Below are 24,495 nucleotides of genomic sequence, written 5' to 3'. Positions count from 1 at the left end.
GCCAGGGGCCTGTCTGTAGGATTGGGGGGACTGGGGCTCCCAGGAGGGCCCGGGCGGCCGGGGTGGAGCCTTCAAGGCTGTCCCATGGGGCTGGGAGCAGGGTGGCCCCAGAGTCCAAATGGTTCCAAAAGCAGCACCTCAGGGTTCTGATGAAGTCGCTTTGGGGGTCCAGGTGGGGTTGGGGTAGGGAGCCCGCATCAGCGTGGGGAGAAGGTGGGTCCAGAGAAGCCCTGGGGTGGGGTGGGGGGGCTGTCTACGTGTCTGCTGGGCATGGGCCCGGCATGTATCTTGTGCTTTCTTTGAGACTCAGCAGGAGGGGCTTCCCCCCTCCCTGGCAGGGCAGCAGGAGGGGCTCCCCCCCTCCCTGGCAGGGCAGCAGGAGGGGCTCCCCCCCTCCCTGGCAGGGCAGCAGGAGGGGCTCCCCCCCTCCCTGGCAGGGCAGCAGGAGGGGCTCCCCCCCTCCCTGGCAGGGCAGCAGGAGGGGCTCCCCCCCTCCCTGGCAGGGCAGCAGGAGGGGCTCCCCCCCTCCCTGGCAGGGCAGCAGGAGGGGCTCCCCCCCTCCCTGGCAGGGCAGCAGGAGGGGCTCCCCCCCTCCCTGGCAGGGCAGCAGGAGGGGCTCCCCCCCTCCCTGGCAGGGCAGCAGGAGGGGCTCCCCCCCTCCCTGGCAGGGCAGCAGGAGGGGCTCCCCCCCTCCCTGGCAGGGCAGCAGGAGGGGCTCCCCCCCTCCCTGGCAGGGCAGCAGGAGGGGCTCCCCCCCTCCCTGGCAGGGCAGCAGGAGGGGCTCCCCCCCTCCCTGGCAGGGCAGCAGGAGGGGCTCCCCCCCTCCCTGGCAGGGCAGCAGGAGGGGCTCCCCCCCTCCCTGGCAGGGCAGCAGGAGGGGCTCCCCCCCTCCCTGGCAGGGCAGCAGGAGGGGCTTCCCCCCTCCCTGGCAGGGCAGCAGGAGGGGCTCCCCCCTGGCATCCTCCTTCTCTGTCCCACTTTTCCCAGGGCCTGGGCTCTGCGCTGGGTCATCTGTGTCCCCCGCACTGCCCCAGGCCGTCACGGCATCTGCAGGGTGCTCGCGGGGTGAATGGGTGGTCAGCACAGGGTGTCGTCTTTGGTGACCGGAGCTCAGCTGCAGGGGCTGGGCTGGCGGTTAGTCGGGCTCTTTGGAGAGGACTCTAGGGCTGTGGTCTTCTGTCCCCAGTACCGTGCGGTCGCAGAAAGCGAGACCAGCGAAGACCACACTGCGGAACTACATAAAGGAAAACAGTTATGGTCACACCCCTGGCCCCCACTCTCACTGGCTGGGGCGACCACAGCGTGTGTGTGTGTGTGTGTGTGTGTGTGTGTGCGCGCGCGCGCGTGTGCACACACCTGTGTATGTGGGGGTGGGGAGAGCAGAGGTTTTCAACATATTAATAGACTCGTGAAACCATCAGCACAGTTAATTCCAGAACACTGACATCCCCCGGCCCCTGGCAAACCCAGGTCTACATTCGGTCTCTAAGGATTTGCCTGTTCTGGACGTTTCGTATCAGTGGAATCAAGCCATCTTGTACCTGGCCTCTTTTATTTAGCATGATGTTTCCAAGGTTCGTCTGTGTGGGAGTGTGTGAAGGACCTCGTTCCTTCCATGGCGGAATCACAGCCCACGGCACGGACGCACAGGCTTTGTTCTCTGTGCGTCAGTTCATGGACATCGGGCCTTCTTTTGGCCATTACGAATAACACCGCCGTGGACATCTGTGTGCGGGTGTTTGTGCGGACCGGCGTCCCCATGTCTCCTGGGTGGACACCAGGGAGTGTGATTGCTGGGTCACGTGGGAACTCTATGTTTAACTGTTGGAAGAGCTGCCAGGCTGTTTTCCGCAGCAGCTGCCCAGGCCCGCATTCCTCACAATGGTGTGCGAGCCTTCCCACTTCTCCACATCCTCACCAACACTTAGGCTTACCTGCCTCTCTGAGTACAGATGTTCAGTCCTGGAGGGCAGAGGGGGATCTCACTGTGACTTTGCTCTCCGTTTCCGGACGGCTGACGATATCAAGAGCTTCTTGGTCATTTGTGTACCGTCTTTTGGGAAACACCTATCCAGATCCTTCGCCTGTTTTACGTTGGGTCTTTATCTTTTTATTGTTGAGTTGTAGGTGTTCTTTATGTATTATAGATACACGTCCCTTACCGGATACAGGATTTGCAAAAAGTTTCTGATTCTGTGGGTTGTCTTTGTACCTTCCTCGTGGTGTCCTTTGAAGCGAAAAGTTTTTAATTGCGACGAGTCTAGTTGATCTATTTTTTTTTTAAGATTTTATTTATTAATTTGACAGAGAGAAATCACAAGTAGACGGAGAGGCAGCCAGAGAGAGAGAGAGAGGGAAGCAGGCTCTCTGCTGAGCAGAGAGCCCGATGCGGGACTCGATCCCAGGACTCTGAGATCATGACCTGAGCCGAAGGCAGCGGCTTAACCCACTGAGCCACCCAGGCGCCCCCATCTATTTTTTTTTTTGCTTGTGCTTTTGGCATCATATCTAAGAAACTATTGTTTCCTCCGAAGTCATGAAGATTTATGCCTACGGTTGCTTCCAGGAGTTTTATAGTTCAGGCCTTACATTTAGGTCTTTGATCTGGTGTTTTGTTTGTTTATTTATTTTCGTTTATTTCCCTCATCCCTTTACGTGGACATTTGGGCTTGTCGTCAAAAACGATTGCATGTCTAGGCTGCGCTCTGGCATAGGTGAGCACGGCAGATACAAGACACACGCGTTCTCCAGATCTTTGCCAACTGATTGATGAGAGAATCCAAACTGTTTTAATTCGCATTCTTTGATCAGTAATAAAAGCATCGTTTTGTAGTTCTCGGCTAATTTCACTTTTCTTCTTTTATGAGTTGCCTACTCAAAACCCTCGTTCAGATCTAGGCGAGAGGCAAGTAGGGATCAGGTGAAAAGAAAAAAGCATTGTTAATTTTTCTGTATGATGTGTTTCTCTTTGAATTATAAGTGCTCTTTACAGAAGTGCCTGGGAGAAACAGTCGGTTAAGCCTCCGTCTCTTGGGCTCTTGGTTTTGGCTCAGGTCATGATCTCAGGGCCCTGGGATTGAGCCCCGGGTCCGGCTCTGTGCTCGGTGCGGTGTGTGCTTCTCTGCTTCTCCCTCTGCCCTCCCCCTGCTTGCTCACTCTCTCTGTCTAAAATAAATAAATACACCTTTTTAAAAAGCCTTTAAAAAAAAAGGGCTCTTACGTATTATGAATATTAACTTTCTTATTTGTTCTATGTGTTTCAAACTTTGCTCCCGGTTTGTTACCTTTGGTAAGTAAGCGTTCTATTGAAATATAACATTTCTATGGAAAAGCATGCAAATTATACACACGCCGCTGCCTTAAATTTCACAGTCTCCTTGTGACCAGCATTGAGATCATGGAAATAGCTTCTTAGCCTCTTAAAAGGCCCCGTGTTCGCAGTTGCGGTCTTGACTTCTCCCACCGCACAGCCGTCGGGTCGCCTGTCATTTCCTCTTGTCTCCGTCTTCATCCGTGTCGACTCGAAAACTTTCCTCTTTTGTTTTGTGACCTCTGAGTTTCATGTCCGCTCAGGACGTTCTTCTTTTGTAAAAAACGTTTCTAAGAGTGTCTTCCAGTTCTGTCGTGTTTGTTTTCTAACATCTTCCTCTTTATCTGGAATTTGTTTGGGGTTGGGGTGTGTGGGAGACTTGGGGTGTCGTGCTCAGGGTTTCGACTTGCACTAGTGGGTGACCAAGAGGATTTTACGTATCTCCTTTCCCACCCAACTGCGCTTCCTGAGGGCAGGGTCTGTGTCCGCTGCTCCTCTGCCGCAGGACAGGATCGCTTAGAAACGAGTGAGTGAGTGGGAGGGAGAAGGGGCCCCGAGCCGGACCCTCGCGGGACCCCCGGTCCCCGCCAGTTGCCCCAGGTGCCCCCAGAGCAGGTGCCGAGGGGAGAGGCCTGGTGGTGGCCGAAGGCAGGGTGGGGGCTGGCCTTCTCTCCAGCAGGGCAGGCGGGGCAGCGGGAGTTTGCTTTAGGTTTGCAAGTTGGAGATGAGCGAGCCTGTGGAGACCCCGGGATGCCAGAAAAGGCTGGATGAGTTGAGGGAGGCCCGTCTGGGGCCGTGCTTTGGGGTCCTCACGAGGAAGGGAGGAGGCCCACCTCTGAGCCTTGGGGCAGCTGGGGACACCAGCCAGGGGAAGCAGGGGCAGAGCCACAGCACAGAGTCCCAGCAGCCCAGAGACTGGGAAGGGGTGACAGACCAGAAGAGGGCCACCTGAGCAGGACAAGTCTCCAAGAGTGCCTGGCCCTCGGTGATAAGGGACACTGGGGACCTTGGTGAGACCTGTTTGAAGGTGTAGTCAGGTAGGAGGTGCTGAGGGTGATGTTCGGAAGAAGAGGGGCGCAGGGCTGGAGGGTGTCCAACACTGTGGGAGGGAGGGGCCCTCCAGGACAGAGTGCCGGCACGCAGGTGAAACACTGGCCTGAGGTCCCTGGGGCAGGGGTGGCCTTGGCCTGGAGGGGCATCTGTGGCCATCGGGGTGGGGGGTATGGGCATTGCCGAGTGCTGGGCCCTCTCTCTCCTTGACCCATCTGCCGGGGCTGAATGTGACCGTCCCTTGCCACCGAGGGCCTTTGGGGTGCGCAGGGGGTGGGGCTGTCAGGCCTTCGAGTATAGCAAGGTGTGGGTGATGGGGCCTCCTAGCCTCGGTTTCCCCATAAAGCCCGAGGGGAGCTGGCAGGAGGGGGCGGGGTCTGGGTGCCTTCAGAGGGGGCTCGAGGAGGCTGGGGAGCAGTGGTACAAGTGGGGGCCACTTGTAGGCCAGCCGTGGACAGGGAGCCGTGCGCAGGGAGCCGTGGGCAGGGAGCCGTGGGCAGGGAGCCGTGGGCAGGGAGCTGTGGGCAGGGAGCCGGTGCTGTGGGGCACAACGATGGGGACCCAAGTGAGGGCAGGTGCTGGGTCATTCGGGGGCGCCCAGGTTGCTAGCGGACCGAGTGAAGGGGAGGTCAGGAACTCATTCCCAGGTGATGGGAAGAGAGTGCCCATTCGGGAGCCACGGGACAGGGGCCTGGAGGCCTGGGCGCCCACCTCCCTCCCTCCTCTCCTCGGGGTGCTGGGGTCGTGGTTTAGGAGAGGGGTTGTCCCCGTGGGTGGTCAGCCCTTGGCAGGGGCCTTTACTGCTGTCCTGAGGCGAAAGGGACGTGGGGCCAGGAAGAGGAGGGGGACACTCTGCTTCCCACCCTGGTTCCTGGAGTGGGACAGGTCAAGGGCCAATTCTGCAGGCAAGGCATGCCCTAGAAGGACGTCTGGTGTGGCTGGTCTGGAGTCTGGGTTCAGGCCGGCTGGTGGCCGCATTGGCGCCCGGAGCAGTGCGGGAGGGGCAGCCCTCTGGGGCCCATGTGCGGGGCCGGAAGTGCAGGCCTCGGGGGCAGGTGTGGGCCCGCTGGTGGGGGGCTGGAGAGCAGCGTCCGCAGCAGGTGTCTCTGGGTGTGGGGCTCTTAGAGCCTTTCTTCTCTTCCCTAGGTTTTTTTTTTTTTTAAGGTTTTATTTATTTATTTAACAGAGAGATCAAAAGCAGAGAGGCAGGCAGAGCGAGGAGGAAGCAGGCTCCCCCTGAGCAGAGAGCCCGACGCAGAGACTGATCCCAGGACCCCGAGACCATGACCCGAGCCAAAGGCAGAGGTTTAACTCACTGAGCCCTCTAGGCGCTCCTGTTTCCGTTTTTGAAGTGAATGTGCATTTTGAACTTTTTAAATGTATCCTTTTTTCTCCTTCCTCATGAAGTGAAGGGCTACAAGGAAAGCTTATAGGACTGGAGTCAGCCTTGAGGGACACGACTGAGCTTTCTGTGGTTATTACTAGGACAGCTCACGCTTGGCTGTGGGATAGAGCCAGCCCCAAGAACACCCTCTCCTGGGTCTCTGCCTCAGACAGCACCACGGTACCTCCCACTGTTCAGAGGCTGTAGGGCCACTCCTGTCCCAAGGCCCAGTGGCCATGGGCCTTCCCTGGTGAGCGGCTACGGCTCCGTCTTCAACATGGCCTCCTCCCTGTGTCTTCTCCTGTCTCTTGCAAGGCTCCTCGTCACTGGAGTTAGAGCCTCCCTGAGTGATCCAGGATGATCTTATCTGAAGATTCTGAATTATAACTGCAGAGACCTTTTTTCCTAATAAGAGAACACTGTGGGCTCTGGGATTTGGAGGTGGACACAGATTTGGGGGACAACTATTCAGGCCACAGCTGTCTGCCCTCTGGCCTCCTAAAACTCATGTTTGTCACATGCAAAATACATTCACCCCTTCCCGCAGTCCCCCAGAGCATCAGCTCATTACAGCATCAACTCAAGTTCAAAACCTCCTCTAAATTTCAGCAGCTCAAAAGCCCACATCTTGTCCAAAGTGTCCAAATCAGGACTGGGTGAGGCCCTGGACACCATGGGGCAGAACTCCCGTCTGGGGGTGGATTTGAGAAAGTAGTGAGCCAGTCCGAGACTCCAGAATACAATGGTGGGACAGGCACAGACTAGACACCCCCTTTCTAAGGGGGGAACTAGACAGTGGTCAGGGTCTTGAGGTCCCAGCAAGTTTGAAACCTGCAGGGCAAGTCCTTACTCCCCCAGCGGCGGCGGCGGCGGCGGCTGCTCTGTGCTCTGGCCTCCTGCGCAGGCCCCAAGGCTCTGCTTGGGGAGCCCTGTCTCCTTAGCCTTGAAGGGTAGCCCAGGGTTGAAGGTGAGTGGCCCTGCCAGCCCATTTCCCAGGAATCCCAGATTCCTAACGCCTTTCTTCTGTGTGCTGCGTTCCGTCCAGTCCAAGCTGCTGGTGTCTCCCCTGGTCTGACATTCTCATAAACCTGTGGGTCTCCTGTGTATGTCACGGGTCCCATGTCCTTAGACAAGAGGGGTCTCCGTAGATCTTTTCTGGATGACCCCACTCCCTTCCTAGCTTCTGCTGAGACGGTGGAGTGGACCTGTGGGTCGGACAGCTGATCCACTCCACGGAAGGCCGTCCAGTCACCCTTGGCTGTCCCCCTCCAGGACATTCTCTCGCAGCCTTAGCAGCCTTTGCAATCTGAGCAGGTTGGGGCTTTCCTGGGTCACCAGCGCTAACCGCCCCTTCCACGGCGATGTGTTTCCTCCCGGACCCTCCTGTGAGCAGCCAGGCAGGTCACGCCTCTCACGCTTCACCGGGAAATCTCCACAGCTAAAGCCGCTCACAAGTTCTGGTTTCCACCCAACAGTGGAACGTCGTTCAGTCCTGTTTCCTGCCACTATTTGATAAGGATCGGCTTTCCTCCGGTGTTCAGGAATGCGTTCCTCCCTTCCTTCTAGGTCCTCCCCGGCAACACGCTTGCCATCCATGTTTCTACCCCCAGCCTGTGCGTGGCAGTCCAGGCTCCTCCTGCCCTGCTCCTTGCAGCCCTCCGGCCTCTGCCCACCGCCACTCCCAAAGCCACAGCCGCGTGATCAGGCCTTGGTCACCCACCTCCGTAACACAGTGCCGACTGGTTTCCTGTGTCTGCCGTAACGAGCGCCACACACGGGTGGTCTAACAAACACAGACGTCTTCTCTCAGCTCTGGAGGCTGGAAGTCCAAAATCGAGGTGCTGGCAGGGCCGTGCTTCCTGGGAAGCTTCTAGAAGAGAGCCTCCTCACTTCTTCTAGCTGCTGTGGCTGCTGGCATCCCCGTCTTCACATGGCTTCTCCTTGTGGCTCTGTTCTTTTCTGCCTCATTGGATTTGGGCCCACCCCCATGATCCAAGGTGATCAGATCTTGAGATCCTTAATTAGGTCTGCGGAAACCCTCTCTCCACGTAAGGTCATGGTCAAAGGCACCAGGGATTCAGATGTGAACATATGGTTGTCAAGGCCCCTGTTTAGCGCCCTACGGTGTCGGGTGATGTACTCAAAATCTCCACATCTTTTTGTTTTGTGCTTGGTTTGAAAAAATGTGCACGGTATTTTGTAATACAACTTAATGTATGTATAATTTTATAATTATACAATTTGATATCATAGAGCATTTTAGACACATGTAACTTCTTTTTACTTAATGTTACAACGTGGACATCTTTCTATAACATTTATTTACAATATAATATAACATAATGTGCCTTGGTATGGTAACTATATATTTAAACATTTTTTTTTCACTAAGTAAACTCCGTCCCCAGTGTGGGGCTCAAACTCACGACCCTGAGATTAAGAGTCGCTCGCTCTACCGACTGAGACAACAAGGCGCCCCTAACCATATCGTATTCAACCGAACCCCCTCCCATACAGCATTAAGGTTATTATTTGTTTATTTGATATGAGGAGGGCAGCAAGAAGCGCTTCTTTTTTTTCTTTTTTTTTAAGATTTTATTTATTTGTCAGAGAGAGAGAGGGGCAGAGAGCAAGCACAGGCAGGCAGAGAGGCAGGCAGAGGCAGAGGGAGAAGCAGGCTCCCTGCCGAGCAAGGAGCCCGATGTGGGACTCGATCCCAGGACGCTGGGATCATAACCTGAGCTGAAGGCAGCTGCTTAACCAACTGAGCCACCCAGGCGTCCCGCAAGAAGCGCTTCTGTAGCTGGATTGTTGGGTGTGTCTATGACTACTGTTTGAAATAGCATTTCTGAATCAAATCGTGTGTAAAACACAAGCCTTATCTACACCAAGATACCATTTTTTAGGTATCAGATTGGCAAAAATCCCAACACTTGGATTTCTGGATTGTGTTGGGGAAACTGTGGGAACCAGGCCAGTGGTGGTGCCTATCAGATGGGTGCCCAAGGGGACAGTGTTCCTGGGGGTCCTGGCAGGCGACAGGGCTCCTGGGGGACGGCTGAGGGCTCTGCTAGCTTGGGGGTTCCCCTCTGCCACGGGCTGATGGCAGCGAAGGGTTGGACGGTACATGTAAGGCGTCACTTTTTGTGCCAAAAGGAGGAAAACCAAGATTCATGTTTGTATCTGCTTGATTTTCCATCAGAGGAGTGAACAGGAAGCCAGGGGAGGAGCCTTCCCAGCGCGCGGTCCCCGTGCGTCTGCGGACCATCTCCCACGCAGACAACGGGTGCGCTGTCCGGGGTGTTTGCTCGGTGCTGCTGGTGCTTCTGCTGCCGGCCCGGGGGCCTCACTCCGACACCTGCCCAGCGCCCGGGCTACTGTTTCAAACGGACGGCAGAGCCTTGCCAGTCTAGAACATGCCAGACATGAGGACATGAAGCCGGGTTAACAGGTGCGAACAGGGGCCAGCCGCAAGGCCCATCGCAATGGCAGGGCTCAGCCTGGGGTGTGTTGACCCTGGCCCCGGGGCGCGTGAGTCCCCGGCTCTGTCTCTGTGCGCGGGGTGGGAGGGGCTTCCGCACTCGAGTCCTGGCGGATTTTTATTTATCTTCTTCTAAGCACTTTATAGCTAGTGTTGCTGATGAAGGCTTTTTTCCCGTATGTTTTCCTAAGTCGTTGCTGCGTAGATGAAACCTCCCGAGTCTTTGAGAGGTGAAGGTCAAGCCGGCCACATCACAGAGCTCTCTTGTGCGCTCAGACAGGTGGGCTGTAGGGTTTGTCCTGGTGCCGAGAGCAGCACACGCTGGCCGTGGGGAGGAAGCGGTGCGGGAGGCAGCAGCGCGGGAGGGCTCCCTGACTGCTGCCCCGAGGGCCTCTCAGCCTGAAGCGGCCTGGCTTGCTCCTTTGGACACTCCCCGTCTTACAGTAGAACATCCTTGGGGGACCGTGGATTGGGGGGACCCTGGCAGGACAGCCTGGCAAGCCTCTCGGGCCTCCTGTAAGCAGTGTGTGTCTTCCGTGGTTTACTGGGACACTCTCTAAAAACCAGCTGCTTCTGAGTTTTATCGAATGAGTTCTCAGCCTTTTTGAGATTCATATACAGGTTTTCTCTTTTAACCTATCAGTGAGGCAAAGCCAGATTAATAGAGGTCCTGGGAGCCCCTCCCCCTGGCACAGCGAGAGACCACTCCCTTTTCTACGCCACAGCGAGGCCTGGGTGTCCAGGTCTGGGCTTTGGTGATGCTGAGAGAGCTGCCCGAGGCCACCCAGTCAAGTGTCTGCATTAGTGTGCTTGTCCCTGTTGGGAGGGACCCGCAGAAGGGCGCAAGCGGTGGGACGCAGGCCCGGGTCTACCACTGCAGGGGAGCAAGGTAGCCCAGGCTGGGGGGCAGCAGCGGGGCCCTGGTGGGACCTGGTGGGTGCATGGTGGTCTTCTGGGGGCTGCCAGGACGAGCCTGCTGAGAAGGGTGCTGGTCAGGCAGTGGGCTGGAGGATGAGGATGGGTTTGAGAGGCAGTTGGGGGAGAATGGCCGAGCAGGGGGTGTGGGGGCTGGAACCAGGACCCCCCACCAGAGTCTCTGGCAGGTGCCTGGTAACAGTGCTGTTCTGGAAGGGGGCTGCACAGGGACAGCTGGCCGGGGCCTGAAGGGGTGAACTCAGCGCCGTCTTGCCCAGCACCTGCAGGAGCCCCGGCGGGCACTTGGCCTGGTGGTGCCATGGACCTAGACCTCCAGGAGCCACTCAGGGTGGCTGGTGTGGCCGAGTTCCTGCCGTCATCGCCCAGCAAGGCGTGGCCTCCCAGGCAGAGGGCTCTTCTCCTGCCCAGGCCCTCCAGCTTCCCAAGGTGGAGGTGGACTCTGGGCTGTGACCGGGGGGCAGTGTGCCCCCCTGCTCCTGCCACAGACACAGTCTGTGGGGTCTCACCGGGTCACGTCTTCCTTGATTGTCCTGTGGCCTACAGCTGTTACTCGTGCCCCCTGCGGGGAGCCCCAGCAGGGCTGGCCGCCATGGGGGTGGGGGACGGGTTTGAAGCTCGTGGGGACCATCGGGAGGAGCACCATGCTGAGGGCAGGCAGGGTCTCAGGAGCAGCGGGAGAGAAGATGACGGTACTTGGGGTTGGGGGCAGGGACCCCTCCTTGGTGTCCTGGGATCGTGAAGAGGGCTTTGTCCCAGAGGGGCTGGAAAGGAGGGAGGACCTGGTTGTGGTGCTATGACGCAGGTTCCAGGGACGCCGAGGGCACGAGCTGGCTCCTGGAATTTGCAGAAAGCTTTGAGATGGTTTGGCGTGTCCAAAGTCTGAGTGCCTGGCCCAGGTGACCTGATAAGGCCCTAGCAGGCCTGAGAGAGCCACGCTGCTGGATCAGACAATTTGCCCTCCTGAGGATCTAGATAGGAAGCCTCATGGGTGGGCCGTGCGGCCCGGTAAAAGTTGAGGATTTAGGGTGGGCCGCCTTCCGTTCTCACGGGCTGGACCTGGGGAACCTGCTTTCTTTCGTCCTCACCGGTGGTCCGTATCTCCTGCCTCCAGGCCCTTGTCCAAGGTAGTCTGAGGGAGCTCCCCAGCTTGTTGAACCCCCAGGGACGGGTGTCTCCAACTCTTCCTCCCCTGGTCCTGCTGTCTCCACATTCTCTGGGGCTGGCCAGACTCTCTTCTCTTGTCTCTGGGCCTTTGCCTTCCAGGACCAGGATACTGGCTGAGGAGGTCGCTGGGTGGCCCAGACCAGTGGGTACCTCCTGCAGGGTAGTGAGTGGCGGTGGCTTCGAAGTCCGGGAAGCCACCGGCACGAACGACTGGTTGGTCACTATGACCGCGAGGCTGTGGCTTGGGGAAGGATGGGCCATCGGAGCTCACCTGGATCGGGCCTGTTGACCCGGCAATCTACCTGGAGTTGGCAGGGTCAAGCACCACGAGGTGGAGGCTGGAGGAAGGGGGTGGGGCGCGGCGGGAGCTCCCGCCTGGGCGGCCGGCCTGGAGCATTGATCAGCCGAAGCCCCGCCCCGAGCTGACAAGCCCCGCCCCAGGCCTCCCGGCTCCTCCCCCAGGCTGCGGCTCTGGCCCCGGCAGTGAGTTGCGGGGCTGGACTCTGCGTGGCGGAGGCACCGCCGCCGTCAGTCCCGGTGGAGACATGGACCCTTCGAGAGCTATCCAGCAGGAGATCAGCTCCCTCAAAGGTGCGGGCCGGGGACGGGGCCCGAGGCAGGAGGCGAGGGCCAGGCAGTGACCTCCATCTGGGTGCAGCCCTGCGCAGGGCCGCGGTCAAGGTCTGCTGTCCCGGGAGTAGCCTTGGGGTTGGGGAGCCGGAGCCGCCGGAGACCCCAGGCCCATGCGCCGCCAGGGCTCCACCTGGCCGGGGTCTGCTCTGGGCTGCGGGGGGCTACTCTCGCTGCAGCCCTGCGGTGAGGGTCGGGGGGGGCGGGGCGGGCTGCTGCAGCGACGGGGGCGGGTCCGAGGTGAGAGCTGGCGTTTGCGGCGGATCCGCCCCTTTTCTTCCCGGCCTCTGCGGAGCTCCCGCCCCGCCTGCGGCCCTCCCAGCCTCCGTACCGCTTTGCATCCCTGCCGCTCGGCGTCCGAGGGGACTGGCCAGGGCAGTGGGTATCACTGTGGGGAGGCGCCAGGCGGGCTGGCCCCGGGCAAGTCCACAGTGCGGCTCTTTGTTCTGGGGTGGGGAGGCTGGGGGCTGCCCGAGGGTTCCGATTGGTTGCCCTGGAAACCTGGAGGGCCCGGGAGTGTAAGGGTAGGAGGCCGTCCTGGCCCCCCTCCCCAAAGCCCCCCTCGCCCTGGCCCTCCCGGTGCCGAATCAGCGACTCCGGCTGCGGTTCTGCAGCGTGGGGGCGGGGCAGAAAACGGCATCCTTCCAGCTCTGGGACTTTGGGGGGGCGCCCCAACCCTGGCACGGAGAGAGACAGGGCGGGGGGTGTGCGGGAGCAGACGAAGCTGCCGGGAACAGCTTGCTCCAGGCTCCTGCCTGCCCCGCCCCTCATCCACCGAGGGCGCCGGCGCTGGTGGGAGGGAGGGGGGAATTCCCTACGGTGCCCCGCCCCTTTTCTGCGGTTCCCCAAGTTGCTGCGGTCGCCGGGGCAGGCCCCTGTAGGAGATACCTTAGGCTCAAGGGTTTGGGAGGTCTTGGGGGTGGCTTGGAGTCATTTTGGGGGGCGTCGGTTGGCTTGGGGATTTGCGGGGAGTAGGTCGGGGCATCATGCCACGAAGATGGCCTGGATGAAGGGGGTAGGCATGGGCGGGAGAGCAGAAAGTGAGGAGAGGGCTGTGGGGTGCGCAGGGGGGACCGCGGGGGGCTTGTGGCGGGCGCCTGACCGGGAGAGTGGGCGTCTCTGCACGCGGGGTTGGGCCGGGCCTGCCTGAGTGCGGTCCTGAGCTGCGGCCGGTGCTGGTTCCCGAGCCGCGGCCGGGAGGCGGGGAGGGTCCTCCGAGGCTGCGGGGCCGAAGGGGCGTGGACGCCGTCCACTCGCGCGCAGGCGGTGCGTCCTCCCGGAGCCGGTCTCCCTGCGGCTGGGCCCGCCTGGCTGCCCGCCTGGCTGCAGGGGACCGGCGGGGGGCGGAGGGCGGGGCCGTAGGGACAGTTGGCTGGACCTTCCGCTTGAGCGCCGCGCCCGCCAGCCCTGGCGCACGCGTGTGTCCCCCGAGTGCGCGCGCGCGTGTGACGGCGTGTGTGCGCGTGCGTGCGCGCGTGGTCGGGGCGCTGTTTGGGGCTGGCGCTGCGGTGCCATGGCAACGGCCCGTACACCCGCCCCCGCCCGCTGCCCGTTGGCCGCCTGCCCGCGGGCGCCTCCCACCTCGGGATCCCCCCCACCCCCGCCCTATTTGCCCTATTTATAATCAGTTCCCGCGTTAGCTGCGCCTGGTGGGAATGGGTGTGTCGGCCTGGGGGGAGGGGGAGAGAACAGGTCTGGGGGCCGGTGCCTGCCGCACGGTGCGCGACAGCGGGGTCTCGCGTGGAATGGGGGAGGCACGGGAGGTCCACGGTTAGAGCCCCTGCTGTGGGAGCCTGGAAGTGACTCATGGGTGCGGCCCGCCGGGCTCCAGGGCCCTCCCGTGGAACCCGCCGACGCTTGTGGACCCTGCTGGGGCCCCTGACCCTCTGCCAGTGCGCTGCTCCTCTCCCCTGCGTCTGTCCCCCCTTATACACAGGCGGCCACGTGGCCACCCAGGGCAGAGTGTCCATGCAGCCGTAGGGGCACCAGGCCTGCCTGGGTCGGTGGGGACTTGGTAACTGATTTTCTGTGGCCACTGAGCTTTTCTGGCTTCCAGCAGCTGGCCTGGGGGTTGGGGTGGATGAAGGCCTGCCCAGAGCCCCCTACTCTGCTCGCTGCTCTAAGTGTTTGGGGGTTCCAGAGGCTCTGTTCCTGCATTCCCCCCTCCCGTTGAGCTGGCTTGGCAAGGGAAGTGTTAAATAGAGTGTCTCAGGCCTGGCATTTGGAGGTGGGGGCTCTGCTCCTTTGCCCCTTTGACCGACAGCAGCCAGTGGTGGCGGCTAGCCGCCTGGCCATGCGCTACAGCAGCTGCTGCTTTCGTCCTGCCTCAGGCCTCTGCTCCCCAAGACCCCAGCTTTCCACCCAGATTTCTGCCCTGCTCCCTGGACCCCAGCTCTCCCCTCAGACCTCAAGTGCCCCAGCCCCCAGGCGCAGACAGCCCAGCACCCCACTGTCGGATCCTTGTAATTGCACGAAACCCTGAGACCACAGCCCTGAGCTGGGTCCCCAGCCTGAGCACCACTCCTCTCTGCTCCCTGCTGCCCAGTCTGCCGCCTTTTCGGCTTCTTGGTCCTTGGCTGCTCCCGGACACCCCCCCCCCCTCCGCCGCCCCGTCTTAGGAGCCTTGAAGGAAGTGTTTAGAAACTGATGTAATTACTGACGTCGGAGCTGTGGGCCCGGGAAGGGAGGGGGGCTGTTGGGGTGCCGGTGTGGCAAGGTGCCCCCTACTCTGCGAGGGGCCCCTGCTGGCTGTGGGTGGGAGGGGCCGCCGGTGCTGCTGAGTCAGAGGGGGCCGGCCGGGCGGGAGGGCGGGCGGAGGCTCCGCAGGCGGCGGGCAGGCGACAGTGCCGGCAGAGCCTCTGGGAGCCAGAGAGCCCGGCGCGGATCCCCCAGCCCCGGAGCCCGCGCCCTCACGCTCACTGCGGTGCCCGGCGCCAGTGTCTCGGCTGTGCCGCGGGGGCCTGCTGGGCCTCCTGGACCTCCTTGGCCTCCTCCCCGGCTCTGCCCGGCCTCCAGGCCCTGGCAGCCATGGTGGCCGGCATGCTCATGCCGCTGGACCAGCTGCGGGCCATTTACGAGGTGCTCTTCCGCGAGGGCGTGATGGTGGCCAAGAAGGATCGGCGACCCCGCAGCCTGCACCCTCACGTCCCCGGCGTCACCAACCTGCAGGTCATGCGCGCCATGGCCTCCCTGCGGGCCCGTGGCCTGGTGCGGGAGACCTTCGCCTGGCGCCACTTTTACTGGTACCTCACGAATGAGGGCATGGCCCACCTGCGCCAGTACCTGCACCTGCCGCCGGAGATCGTGCCCGCCTCTCTGCAGCGCGTGCGCCGCCCCGTCGCCATGGTGATGCCCGCGCGCCGCACCCCCCACGCGCAGTCTGTGCAGGGTCCCCTGGGCTGCCCGCCGAAGTGGGTTCCGCAGCCAGCAGAGGACCCTGCCCGTGAGGAGCGGCGGGTCTACCGTCGGAAGGAGCCCGCGGCGGAGCCGGCTGAGCCCCCTGTGCGGCCCGCCGCTGCCCCGGGGAACCTGGGGATGTCTGTTCTGGAGCCGGCGCCAGCCACAGGTCAGCGGCATCTGGGCCCCAGTTGTGGGGGACGGGAACGGGGTGCCCGGGCACCGGCTGGTGGGCTGGGGTGGGCAGCACACGTGTGGGAACGTCGCTTATGCCGGCCGGTGGTGCTCGCTCTGCCCGCGCACGGGCTGCTGAGCCGCTGGACCCACGTGGCTCCTCCTTGTGGCTTGAGGACCTTGGGGTGGGCAGGCCATGGAGGAGCACTTGGGCTGCTGCCAGGCCAGCCCCAGGCTCCCCCGGGGCTAGGGGTGGGGCTTGGGGGCCTGGACTGGCAGGCCCAGCTGCTCCGCACAGCCCTGCCCCACACCCGCCGGTCGCCATCCCTGGCCCTGCCTTTGGCCTGAGCCTTCCTCGCGTGTCCCCATGGCTTGGCTGCCCCTAAGCCCTCTCTGGGCGAGGCTGTGGAGTGCAGAGGATGTGCCAGAACGGGACGTGGTGGGGGCTCTCTAGTAGGGTGGCCCGGGCCAACTGTCTGACCTTTCTGAGCCTCAGGTCTGTCTAGGGCTGGTGACATCTACCCCCACGGTTTTGTGGCTCATATGGTTTTGTGATGTGGTACTGTGACTGGGAGCGTGACTGCCATGGGGTTGGGGACAGCCCAGGGGGTGGCCCGGGGTTGTGGGGAGAAGAGCAGACCAGAACCAGGGTGTGGTGGGCGCTGGGCCCCGTCCTGTGTCTGGGCCGACGGTGGAAGGGGCTCCCAGAGGAAAGAACAGGTCCTGTGGCCCCAGGGGTTGCCAGGGGCCCGTCACAGTGTCCTCCGTCCGTGGCATGTCACAGTGTCCTCCGTCCGTGGCATCCCTCTCTCCCCAAGCAGCTTGTGCTGGCAAGACTCCGGCGTCCCATGTAGCTTGGGGCTCACACATGTGCTTTCCCCGCCCCCTGGCCTTGGTGCTGACTTGGGGTGGCCCTGGTGCCCCAGCAGAGGTCAGGCTTGGCTGCCGCTTCCGTCTCTGTGTCTTGTCCCCTGGGGAGGAACGGGGTCTCTAAGGGTCTGGGAAGGTGGCCTGCCAGGAGGCTGGCTGGGTGGGCACGAGTCTGCCAGGTGAATAGGGGTCAAGTTCTATTCAAGTTCTGGTGTGTGGTCTCGTTGGCCCCACGAGGGCTGGGAGCCCATCCAGGAGGACCAGTGAGGTTGTCGGCTAGAAGAATGTTCTCGGGTGCTCCCTGTGGCTGTGGAGAAGTTGCGTGGATCTTCCAACTCTTTTGTCAGTGGGGTGACAGCAGCTCCCACAAGGGGACGGTGCGTGCTTGGCTGGGTGTTTGATCAGCACCGACTCGTATCCCGTGGCCGAGTTCTAGCCCCGGGGACCTCCGACTCTTGCCCCCGGCCCTCCGGCCCTCTCCCTCTCCTGAGTCACGGGTGCGGTAAGCACGAGCTCCTCTTTCCTTTTCTCTCTTTCCTTCCTTGTCTGTGGCCAGGCTGGGTGGCTGGGCGGGCATGTGGTCGTAGCGCCAGGATGGGGGACTGGGTGTGGCCGCAGCGGGCAGAGTGGAGGGCGCCCCCGGCCCCGACGGCGGTGACTCAGTGTTCCTCCCAGCCGCAGCCACAGGCGGCCGCTCAGAGTTTCCAACAGGAAATGAGCTCCAGCTCCAGGCTGAGTCAGGCCTGCGGGTGTGGGCTTCCCAAGGGCCCAGCGTGGACCTGAGGACCACCCTTGCTGGGGGCACCTTGGGCCTGCTGGGTGCTGGCTGCGGTGTGGGCACGTCCTCATCTCTGGGGTCGCACCTAGAGTCAGTGACTTTTTGGAGAGACCCCTTTCTCCCTCGGCTTTGCTCTCCGTTAGGGTGAGGCCCACCGTGCTGATCCCTGGAATGGCCTCGGTCAGTGGGTCACCCCTGCCTGTCCAGCCTTGGCCAAGGAGCTCGGACGCCGTGAAGCAGTCACAGGCGCCTGCTCCGTCCCCGCCTGCGAGCCCTGGTGGTCTGCTTGTCTGTGTGGGCAGGCTTGCTCCGTCAGCTGCATACCGGCCAGATCCAGACCAAGCCCCTGGCCGGGGAAGCCCCTAGCACCTGGGGAGGGGCGGAGAGGAGGGACGGATGCTGGGGAGCGAGCTTCAGAAGCCGTTGGGGGGGGGGACCCCCGAGGAGGTGCTCTGAGCTGAACCTGACCGTCGAGCAGCACCGGCCCCCCCCAGAGTTGGCAGCGGTGGGCGGGGGGGTTCGGTGAGGGTAGGGGTGCTGGAAGGACATGGACCTGGGCCTGTGACTGTGGCAGGAGTTGGGGTTTACTTCTGTGGTGGGAGGCCCAGGCCGGGGCGTTTGTGTAGGAATTTCTTCTAGGTTTCCTGTAGTATTGCTTTGCCCGGCTCAGAACTCCAGCTGACCCAAGATGCTCCCCAAGGAAAGGGACCTGATGCTCACAGCACCGTCATCACACAGCCGGTGGCCCACCCCACAGCATACCTTGTCTCTCCTGTGTGCTGCCTGTGTCCCAGAGGGAACCCGGGGTCAGCACTGCTTGTGTCCCAGAGGGAACCCTGGGTCAGCACGCGCAACGGCGGCGCTCTTCCCATGGCCACGTAGCACCGCGTGGCGGGGACAGGTTTTGGCAACAGTCACCAGCTCCGTGTCTGTGCTGGAGCTCCTGCGCCCGGCTCTTGTGGAACTCGGGTGGAGCTCCAGAGCAGAATCAGATCTGCCTATCCCGGCCCGGATCGGCTGGTGGGAAGATGCCTAGGGGAGCACAGAGAGAGGGACACCGGTGTGGCATTTGCCCAGGCTGCAGGCCCATAGGGGCGGGAGGGGGGTTGGGGGGGAGGCGGGGGCCCGCTGCTGCCGGTGGGCTGGTCGGGGCAGGCATCAAAGACCGGTGGGCCCTGTGGGCTCCACGGAGGCTTGGGGATGTCGGGCAGGCCTGTCCACTGTACCACCTGGGCTGGTCGGACCCCCTGCCCCACCAGGCTTCGGCTCTGCTGGCTCTGGCTCTGCTCACTGACTCAGGGGTGGCCATGAGGAGGAGTCACGGCTCCCAGAGCTGGGGGGGGAGCCCAGGGCCCGAGTGAGCCCTCCCTCTGCCTCCCACCGCCTCCCACCCTCCCCTTTTTCCTGTCGTCCCTGCCTTTCCTCCCCGCTGGCTCCGTGGCCTGGCCTGGCGCGTGCTCAGCCGCCATGGACAGGTACAGCATGGAGGAGCTGATTCAGCTGGGCCAAGGTAGGGCAGAGCAGCCCCCCTGGGGGGCTGTGGGCATGGGGGCTCCGGCTGGGCTGGGGCTGGGGCCCTGGGGGCGCTGGGGACTGCCTGCCTTGCCTGGGACACCAGGACCGGGAGGTGCAATATGAGCGGGTCCCCTCTCAGACCTGCCTGTGGGCGTGGCTGGCCGTTGGAGGTGGGAGGCCCCGTCTAGGTGGGCGGTGGGGGACCACCCACTTCCCCGGAGGGGTCCTCTCGCTGGCCGTGGAGTCCTGGGGCTGCCTTGAGGCTCCCACCAGAGCCACGGGCTGCAGGCCGTTGTTCAGAAATGAGCTTCTGAATTGGGGGCTTGGCCAGTGGGCGGTTTGGGGGCCGGCCCGGGCCCTCTTCTCATAGCGGCTAGTCACCCCAGGTGGACCGTGGTGCCTGTAGCCCAGTGGTCGGAGGCCAAGCGTGGTCTGCTGTGGGGTGACCACCGGTGCCGGCCGCTGCCCGGGCCCCCAGGGGCCAGCTCCTGGCTCTGCACAGGCTCCCCATCCCCGAGGCTCAGCCAGAGCATTCGACTTCCTTCTGGGGTTCTCTGAGGTTGAAGTAGAATATGGTGCTTCATGCACAGGAAATGCTACACAAGAGGATATAAATCCTTTTTAACTCTTTGTGGGCCAGGGGCCTGAAGGCCCCAGGGAGGAAAGGGTGGCATGGTGACCCCCATGTCCTGTTTGCTGGCCAGGCTGGGCTCCAGGGCTCCAGGATGTGGCTTGGGCATGCCTGCTGACAGTGACCTCTGGCGTCAGGCCTCCTGCAGACCGGAGGCTGCGAGGGCTCAGGGTGGGGCCAGGGCGGGCATTGGGGGCAGCCTGGGGCAGGGTCCCGGGGCCTGTGCTGCAGGGCTGGCAAACCTTCCTGCGGCTCAGCCTGATTTGGGGCGGCCCGGGTGTCTGGCTGGTGGTGTGACCTTGGAGAGGCTGCTCTGTCTCTCCTGGGCCAGGTGTCGTGTGGACTGACTTGTGTGGGGCCCGCTGGGAGAAAGGGAGCCAAGCCCCCTGCGCCTGTGGCCTTCCCCGAGCCCCCACCACTTCCTGCGCCCTAAGTGGCAGGGCGGGCTGGGCAGGGCTGCGTCTCCTCCCATGGGCGGGAGCCCCCCCAAGCCTCAGTGTCCGTGCTGGGCCTTGTTCTGAGGTGGATCCCGACGCCAGGTGGCCTCTTTATTATTAGAATCACGGGCAGGAGCCTGGGGCTGGGTGGCGCCGCCCCCGGCAGGAGCGGACTCTGGTGAGGGCCCCAGTGCCCTGCTCTGCACGTCATGTTCTAAGTCTGGACGAGTGACGGGCCCTGCTTGCTCTCCTCAGATATTTATATACCCCCCTGCCCACCCCTCCCCTCCCCCACGGACACAGGCACTGCTGCTGACCGCGGCTCGGCCGGCCGTGCCCTCCTCCCACCGCCACCGTGGGGCTCGCGGCCGCCTCCGAGGGGTTGTGACCCTCTGCACAGCCTGCTCCCACTCCCTGTCTGCCCCGTGGGCTCCCGCTGCTGTCCCTAATGAAGATCGTGCCGGGTAGGTGGGCCGTCTTTGAAAGCTTCCTGAGAGCCCACAGGGGCCCGCGGGGCCCGGCCGGAGGCTCTGTCTGCCCTTATTTCCCCCACACACCCTGCCCTCCCAGGCCATCGCCCCAGCGCTCCCTCGGACCATGTTCGCTGTCCCACATGGGGGTGTTGGGGCTCTGGGGGGGTGCTTGGGTCTGCTGCAAGCCTGGGGGGGCCAGAAGGGGCCGGGGTGCTGCCCCCCCACCCCTGCTGGCCTCCTGGCAGCTGTCACTAAGAGGGCTTCTTGGAGGCAGAGTGGGGTGCTGGGACACTGCAGTCACCCTCCTGGGGAGGCATGGGGGGGCCATGCTGAGGCTGCCCGGGCTGTGCTGGGGGGGCCGGGCTGTGCGTCACTGCAGGTCCCTCCTCCTGGCGGGTGTGGCTGTGGGTAAGCAGGGGTTAAGGTTCCAGCTAACCTTGAGCGTGCTAGCTCTGCGTGGGGACAGCTGAGCTGGGCGCAGCGGGAGGTGGGTGGGGAGCTCCGAGTGTCCGGGAGGAGGAGGGGGAGGAGGCGGGCGGGAGCACAGCCGGGGCTGTGGACCAGACCAGTCCCCGGGGCGCCGGGGCGCCAGGCAGACGGTGCGGTAGGGCGGTCCCGCAGGCTGGGCGGTCCCAGGTCCCGGGGCACCCCCCCCCCCACACCCGTCTTCCAAGCAGGGAAGGGAGGGGTCTACCGGGTCTCTGGCAGCCGGCTCCCAAGGGCAGTTCCGCCTGCTGTGCCCACAGCGGTGCAGCCCCAGAGCCATGGAGCCCTCGGGCAGCCTGTTTCCCTCCCTGGTGGTCGTGGGCCACGCCGTCACCCTGGCCGCAGTGTGGCACTGGCGCAGGGGGCGCTGGCGGGTGCAGGACGTGCAAGGTAAGCGCCTCTGGCAGCTACCACCTGGACCGAGTTGGGGCTGCGGTTCAGGGACAGGAAGGGGAGGGAACAGGGAAATTTAGCGGAGGGAGGGAGGTGGCCCTCACCCCGCCCCGCCTCCAGCTGGGCAGGGGCGGTGGCTGCTGACTGCAAAGGAGGCCCCTCCTGGACCCTCCAGGCCCTGCTCTAGAGCCCCCGCCCCCAAACTCCTCTGCACCCACCTGCCCAGGCTGGGGCTCCAGGGTTCGGGAGCCACTGAACCCCAGCCCCACCCGAGGGAAACGGGCAGGGTCTTCAGTGCAGGGCCCGCACACAGTTGAGCGCGGAGCTCCCTGCCCCAGTCTCCGGTCCTGCGTTCCTTTGTCAGGAAGGCCTCTGCCCTGCTCCCAAGGACAGAGGAACGGGGGCTGGCAGGTGTAGGGCAGGTGCAGGGCTGCCGTCCTGGGGCAGGTCCTGGGACAGGCTTCTGCCCAGGACTGAGGTGGGGCTGGGCCTGAGCACCCTCCGCCGGGCCCAGGACTGCCAAGGGGCAGGCAGCCAGGCTGCAGCTCTGCCCCACCGCCTGCTCAAAGTCACCCGCTCTGGGTGCCCGCCTGCGGCAGCCAGGGACCGCCCAGCAGGGATGGGGTGGGGCCTGCCTCCTCCTGTGAATGGGGCGGGGGCGGGGATTGGCCTTGGGGCCTGAGGGGCTGCCCTAATGGATTTGGAGCTGTGTCTGGTCTGTGCCTGGGTGCACCTGGGGGGCAGGGGTTCCCAGTTTGGGTGCCAGGCCCACGGGACCTGAGGACTGAGTCAGGCTGGGGCTTCTAGGCGTGGCTTTGGGGACCGGGGAGCCGCGAGTGACTCAGCTGCGGGGCGTTTAATACAATGCATGGGGCCGGCGCTTCTCCCCGCAGATTTGCTCTTTCCTCCTTTCCTCCGCCCACTGTGTCCCCCGTCCCCACGGGGGGATGGGCTCCTGTTCCGTTGCTGTCGTGGGCTGCCCTGCAGTGCCCCTCAGTTCTGTTCTTGGCAGTTCTCAGCCCTCTGCTCCCGGCGCCGTCCCCAAGCGCCAGCCTCTGGGAGCGTCAGTCCGTGGGCGTCAGTCTAGGGGAGTTTCCCGGCGCCTCGGCGTCCCCCGAGGCTCCCGTCCGCGGGAACCTGGGCATCCCGCGGGTTCCCATGCCCCTTTGTTCTGCCGGGCTGCCTCCCTGCGCCGCCAGCGCCCCGGGCCCCGCGGGGTCCTCTCCTTCCAAGTAGGGGCGCGGCTTTCCGGCGCGCGCTGGGCGGGGCGCCCCGCCGGGGGCAGGTTCCTCGGGTCTGGGCCCAGCGCCGGCTGCCGGCGGCCTCGAGGCGCGGGCTGGGGAGCAGAGGCTGCGCGCGGTCCTCCTCGCTCGCGGACCCCAGGGCGCCCGGGCTCATGGCTGCGGCGGGCACAGGGCGGGCGGGCGGCGCCTTCGCCGTGCGGGAGGTCGTGCTGGAACGGCCGCGCTGGCTGGACGGGGGCTGTGAGCGGGCCCGCAGGGGCTACCTCTACGGGCAGCTGTGCTGCGTAGGTGCGTGCGGCCGCGGGGCGGCGGGCGGGGGGCACGGCCTCCGGGGGAGCCGCCGGCTCCGGGAAGGGGCGGAGCGCGCGCCCCAGGTGCAGCCCCGCCCCCCGCTGCGGAAACACCTGGGAAGGCGAGCTCCGTCCCGTCGGGCCCCTCGGTTCCTCGTCTGGAGCCCGGGGCTGGGAAGGTGGGCGGGGCCGGCCTGGGCTTCGGCCGCGGTTTCCTTCTGCGTTGGGCCCCAGGCCGTGGGCAGTCGGGACGCCGGGGGAGGGCGGGAGGGAGGCGCGGCGGCGGCGCTCCAGGCCCTCTGCGGCCTTGGGGCTCTCCTCGGCCAGCGGGCTACCCTCGGTCCGGAGGTTTCCCGTCCCAGGAGCGTCTTCCTTAGCTGTGGGATCTTCAGCCTGAGTTTCCACATCTGTACAAAGGGGCGATGATACCCCTGAAAGGGTCGTGGGCGGCTCCGGGGGACCCCGGCTGGCGGCAGAAAATCTGCTGTTCTGGACAGTACAAGGCGGGAGCGCCCCTGCTGGGGAGGGGGCCAGCTGAGGCCAGCAGTGTTGGGAGGCCGGTGTGCCTGGGGGAGGGCACGCAGGCTGAGCCAGCCTGGGAGGGCTTGCCTCTTGGTTTGAGGGCCTGAATCTGATGGCGGAGGGTAGCGGGGGGCAGGCAGGGCTGGGAAGAAAGGCCTTTGGAGGTGGAGGGAAAGGGGGAGCTCAGAGGGAGGAGAGCTTCCCTGGGGCAGCAGGTGCTGCGGCTGCCCACCCTCCCCAGCATCCTTGGAGACCCCGAGTGGCAGAAAGCTGGAGACGGAGCTTGGGCTGGGGCCGGGGGTGAGGGCTCCCACCAGTGTCAGACTTCAGGCCCTGGCTCCTGGGTCCTGTTTGTCCTAGAATTCCCTGCTCGCACCTCCTGGCCCATTCCCAGGGACCTTCCCCAGAACGACACCCACACCCTGGCTGGCAGGGGCCCCTGCCTCCCCGCTGGTGCTGGTGCTGGCCTTGCCCAGTGGCTGCTTGTTGCACGTGCTCAGTCTAGGCTTCTGGAACTCTGGGCGGCTGCTAGGGCAAGGTGTCCTCTGAAGGGGCATTTCTGCCCGCTCCACACCTGGGGAGGGGGCAGGTGGGTGTATTGGGAGCCAGATTTGGGAGGCCTTCGGGAGCGTGGAGAGCTGATGTCCGGTGGGCTTGTGGAGACCGCCTCCCCAAGCCACCTCGCTGCCCCGGGCTCTGCATGGGGGGTGGGGAGTGTGGAGCTGGACCTCCATCCTGCGTCTGGAGCCAGGTGCAGAGCCCGGGCTCCAAGCCTGAGGGTCTGGCTGTGTCACTTAGACGTGGGCAGCGGTGGGCTGTTAGCTGCTCCTCCTGGCCGGCGCCCCCCTTACCCCGTGGTGTTTGGGCGCCCTCCTGTGGCCACAGAGGGGCAGCACGGACGGGGGTGGGGTGAGCTTTTCCCGGAACCTTGGCGGGGAGGCTCAGGGTAGGGGGGGCTCCTGCTCGCAGCTGGATCGCATCAAGCCAGATGCTCTGACTGGAAAATTCTTGTGGCTGTTTGGGCGGCTGGGGCAGGAGTGCCGGCCATAGGCGGGTCTGCCCAGACCTGAGGAAGCCGGGCTGCACCCGGGCACCCTTCGCTCCGCCCTGAACTGCTGCTCTCTGTGAGCCCCGCCCGACCACAAACAGCCCCCAGGTGTGGTTTCCTCTCCTGTGAGTCACTCGGGTCCCCTCCCAGACCCTGACTCACTGGTGCCCCCTCCCCCCCCTCCCCAGTGCCCCCTGCACCCCTCCTCCCCCCAACTCAGGCCGAGTTCCTGCAGATTGGGGCTGGGCGGTCCTGCCTGATGAGTCAACGCTCAGCTATGTGC

General features: G+C 63.7%; 2 protein-coding genes across 31 annotated transcripts in view; one reads left to right on the top strand and one right to left on the bottom strand.

The window, feature by feature from the left end:
* Positions 1–24,495, top strand: part of PLEC (plectin) — a 55,372-nt gene that overhangs the window by 5,667 nt on the left and 25,210 nt on the right. For 8 of the 28 annotated variants that reach the window (XM_032315839.1, XM_032315837.1, XM_032315833.1 and 5 more), the window contains exon 1: positions 14,885–15,520. The exons of 9 other annotated variants lie outside the window; for them this stretch is intronic. In XM_032315839.1, coding sequence (XP_032171730.1) covers positions 14,983–15,520 — 538 coding nt within the window. In that variant the 5' untranslated portion in view covers positions 14,885–14,982. Of the gene's footprint in view, positions 1–11,808; positions 11,917–14,884; positions 15,521–18,602; positions 18,684–20,042; positions 20,221–20,974; positions 21,106–22,390; positions 22,641–24,495 lie in introns of those variants that run through there. 11 more of the 28 variants (XM_032315861.1, XM_032315853.1, XM_032315857.1 and 8 more) reach the window with 6 other exon arrangements.
* LOC116574893 (POU domain, class 5, transcription factor 3-like) lies at positions 15,857–22,411 on the bottom strand. Of its 3 annotated transcripts, none has more exons than XR_004279531.1 (2): positions 21,327–22,411; positions 15,857–18,205 (listed from the first exon to the last, which is right to left on the bottom strand). XR_004279531.1 is itself a non-coding variant. In XM_032315882.1 (2 exons), exons 1-2 carry the CDS (start codon positions 20,993–20,995, stop codon positions 17,981–17,983), a joined length of 555 nt encoding a protein of 184 aa, XP_032171773.1. In that variant the 5' UTR covers positions 20,996–21,003; the 3' UTR covers positions 15,857–17,980. The 3 variants fall into 3 exon arrangements, 1 of the variants encoding a protein (XP_032171773.1); XR_004279532.1 differs by lacking the exon at positions 21,327–22,411 and adding an exon at positions 20,924–21,012; XM_032315882.1 differs by lacking the exon at positions 21,327–22,411 and adding an exon at positions 20,666–21,003.

Source organism: Mustela erminea, chromosome 16 (assembly GCF_009829155.1).
Source record: "Mustela erminea isolate mMusErm1 chromosome 16, mMusErm1.Pri, whole genome shotgun sequence".
Taxonomy (NCBI): Eukaryota; Metazoa; Chordata; class Mammalia; order Carnivora; family Mustelidae; genus Mustela; species Mustela erminea.
This window is presented reverse-complemented; position numbering and strand designations above follow the sequence as displayed.

What these genes read in the sequence shown, in the direction of transcription:
- LOC116574893 (XM_032315882.1), bottom strand. Translation starts at nt 20,995, where the DNA reads ATGGCTCTGGGGCTGCACCGCTGTGGGCACAGCAGGCGGAACTGCCCT. An exon ending in GCAGAGCTAGCACGCTCAAG is followed by an intron (nt 18,206 to 20,665) that starts GTTAGCTGGAAC and finishes GTGCTCCCCTAG; the next exon opens with GCATCTTCCCACCAGCCGAT.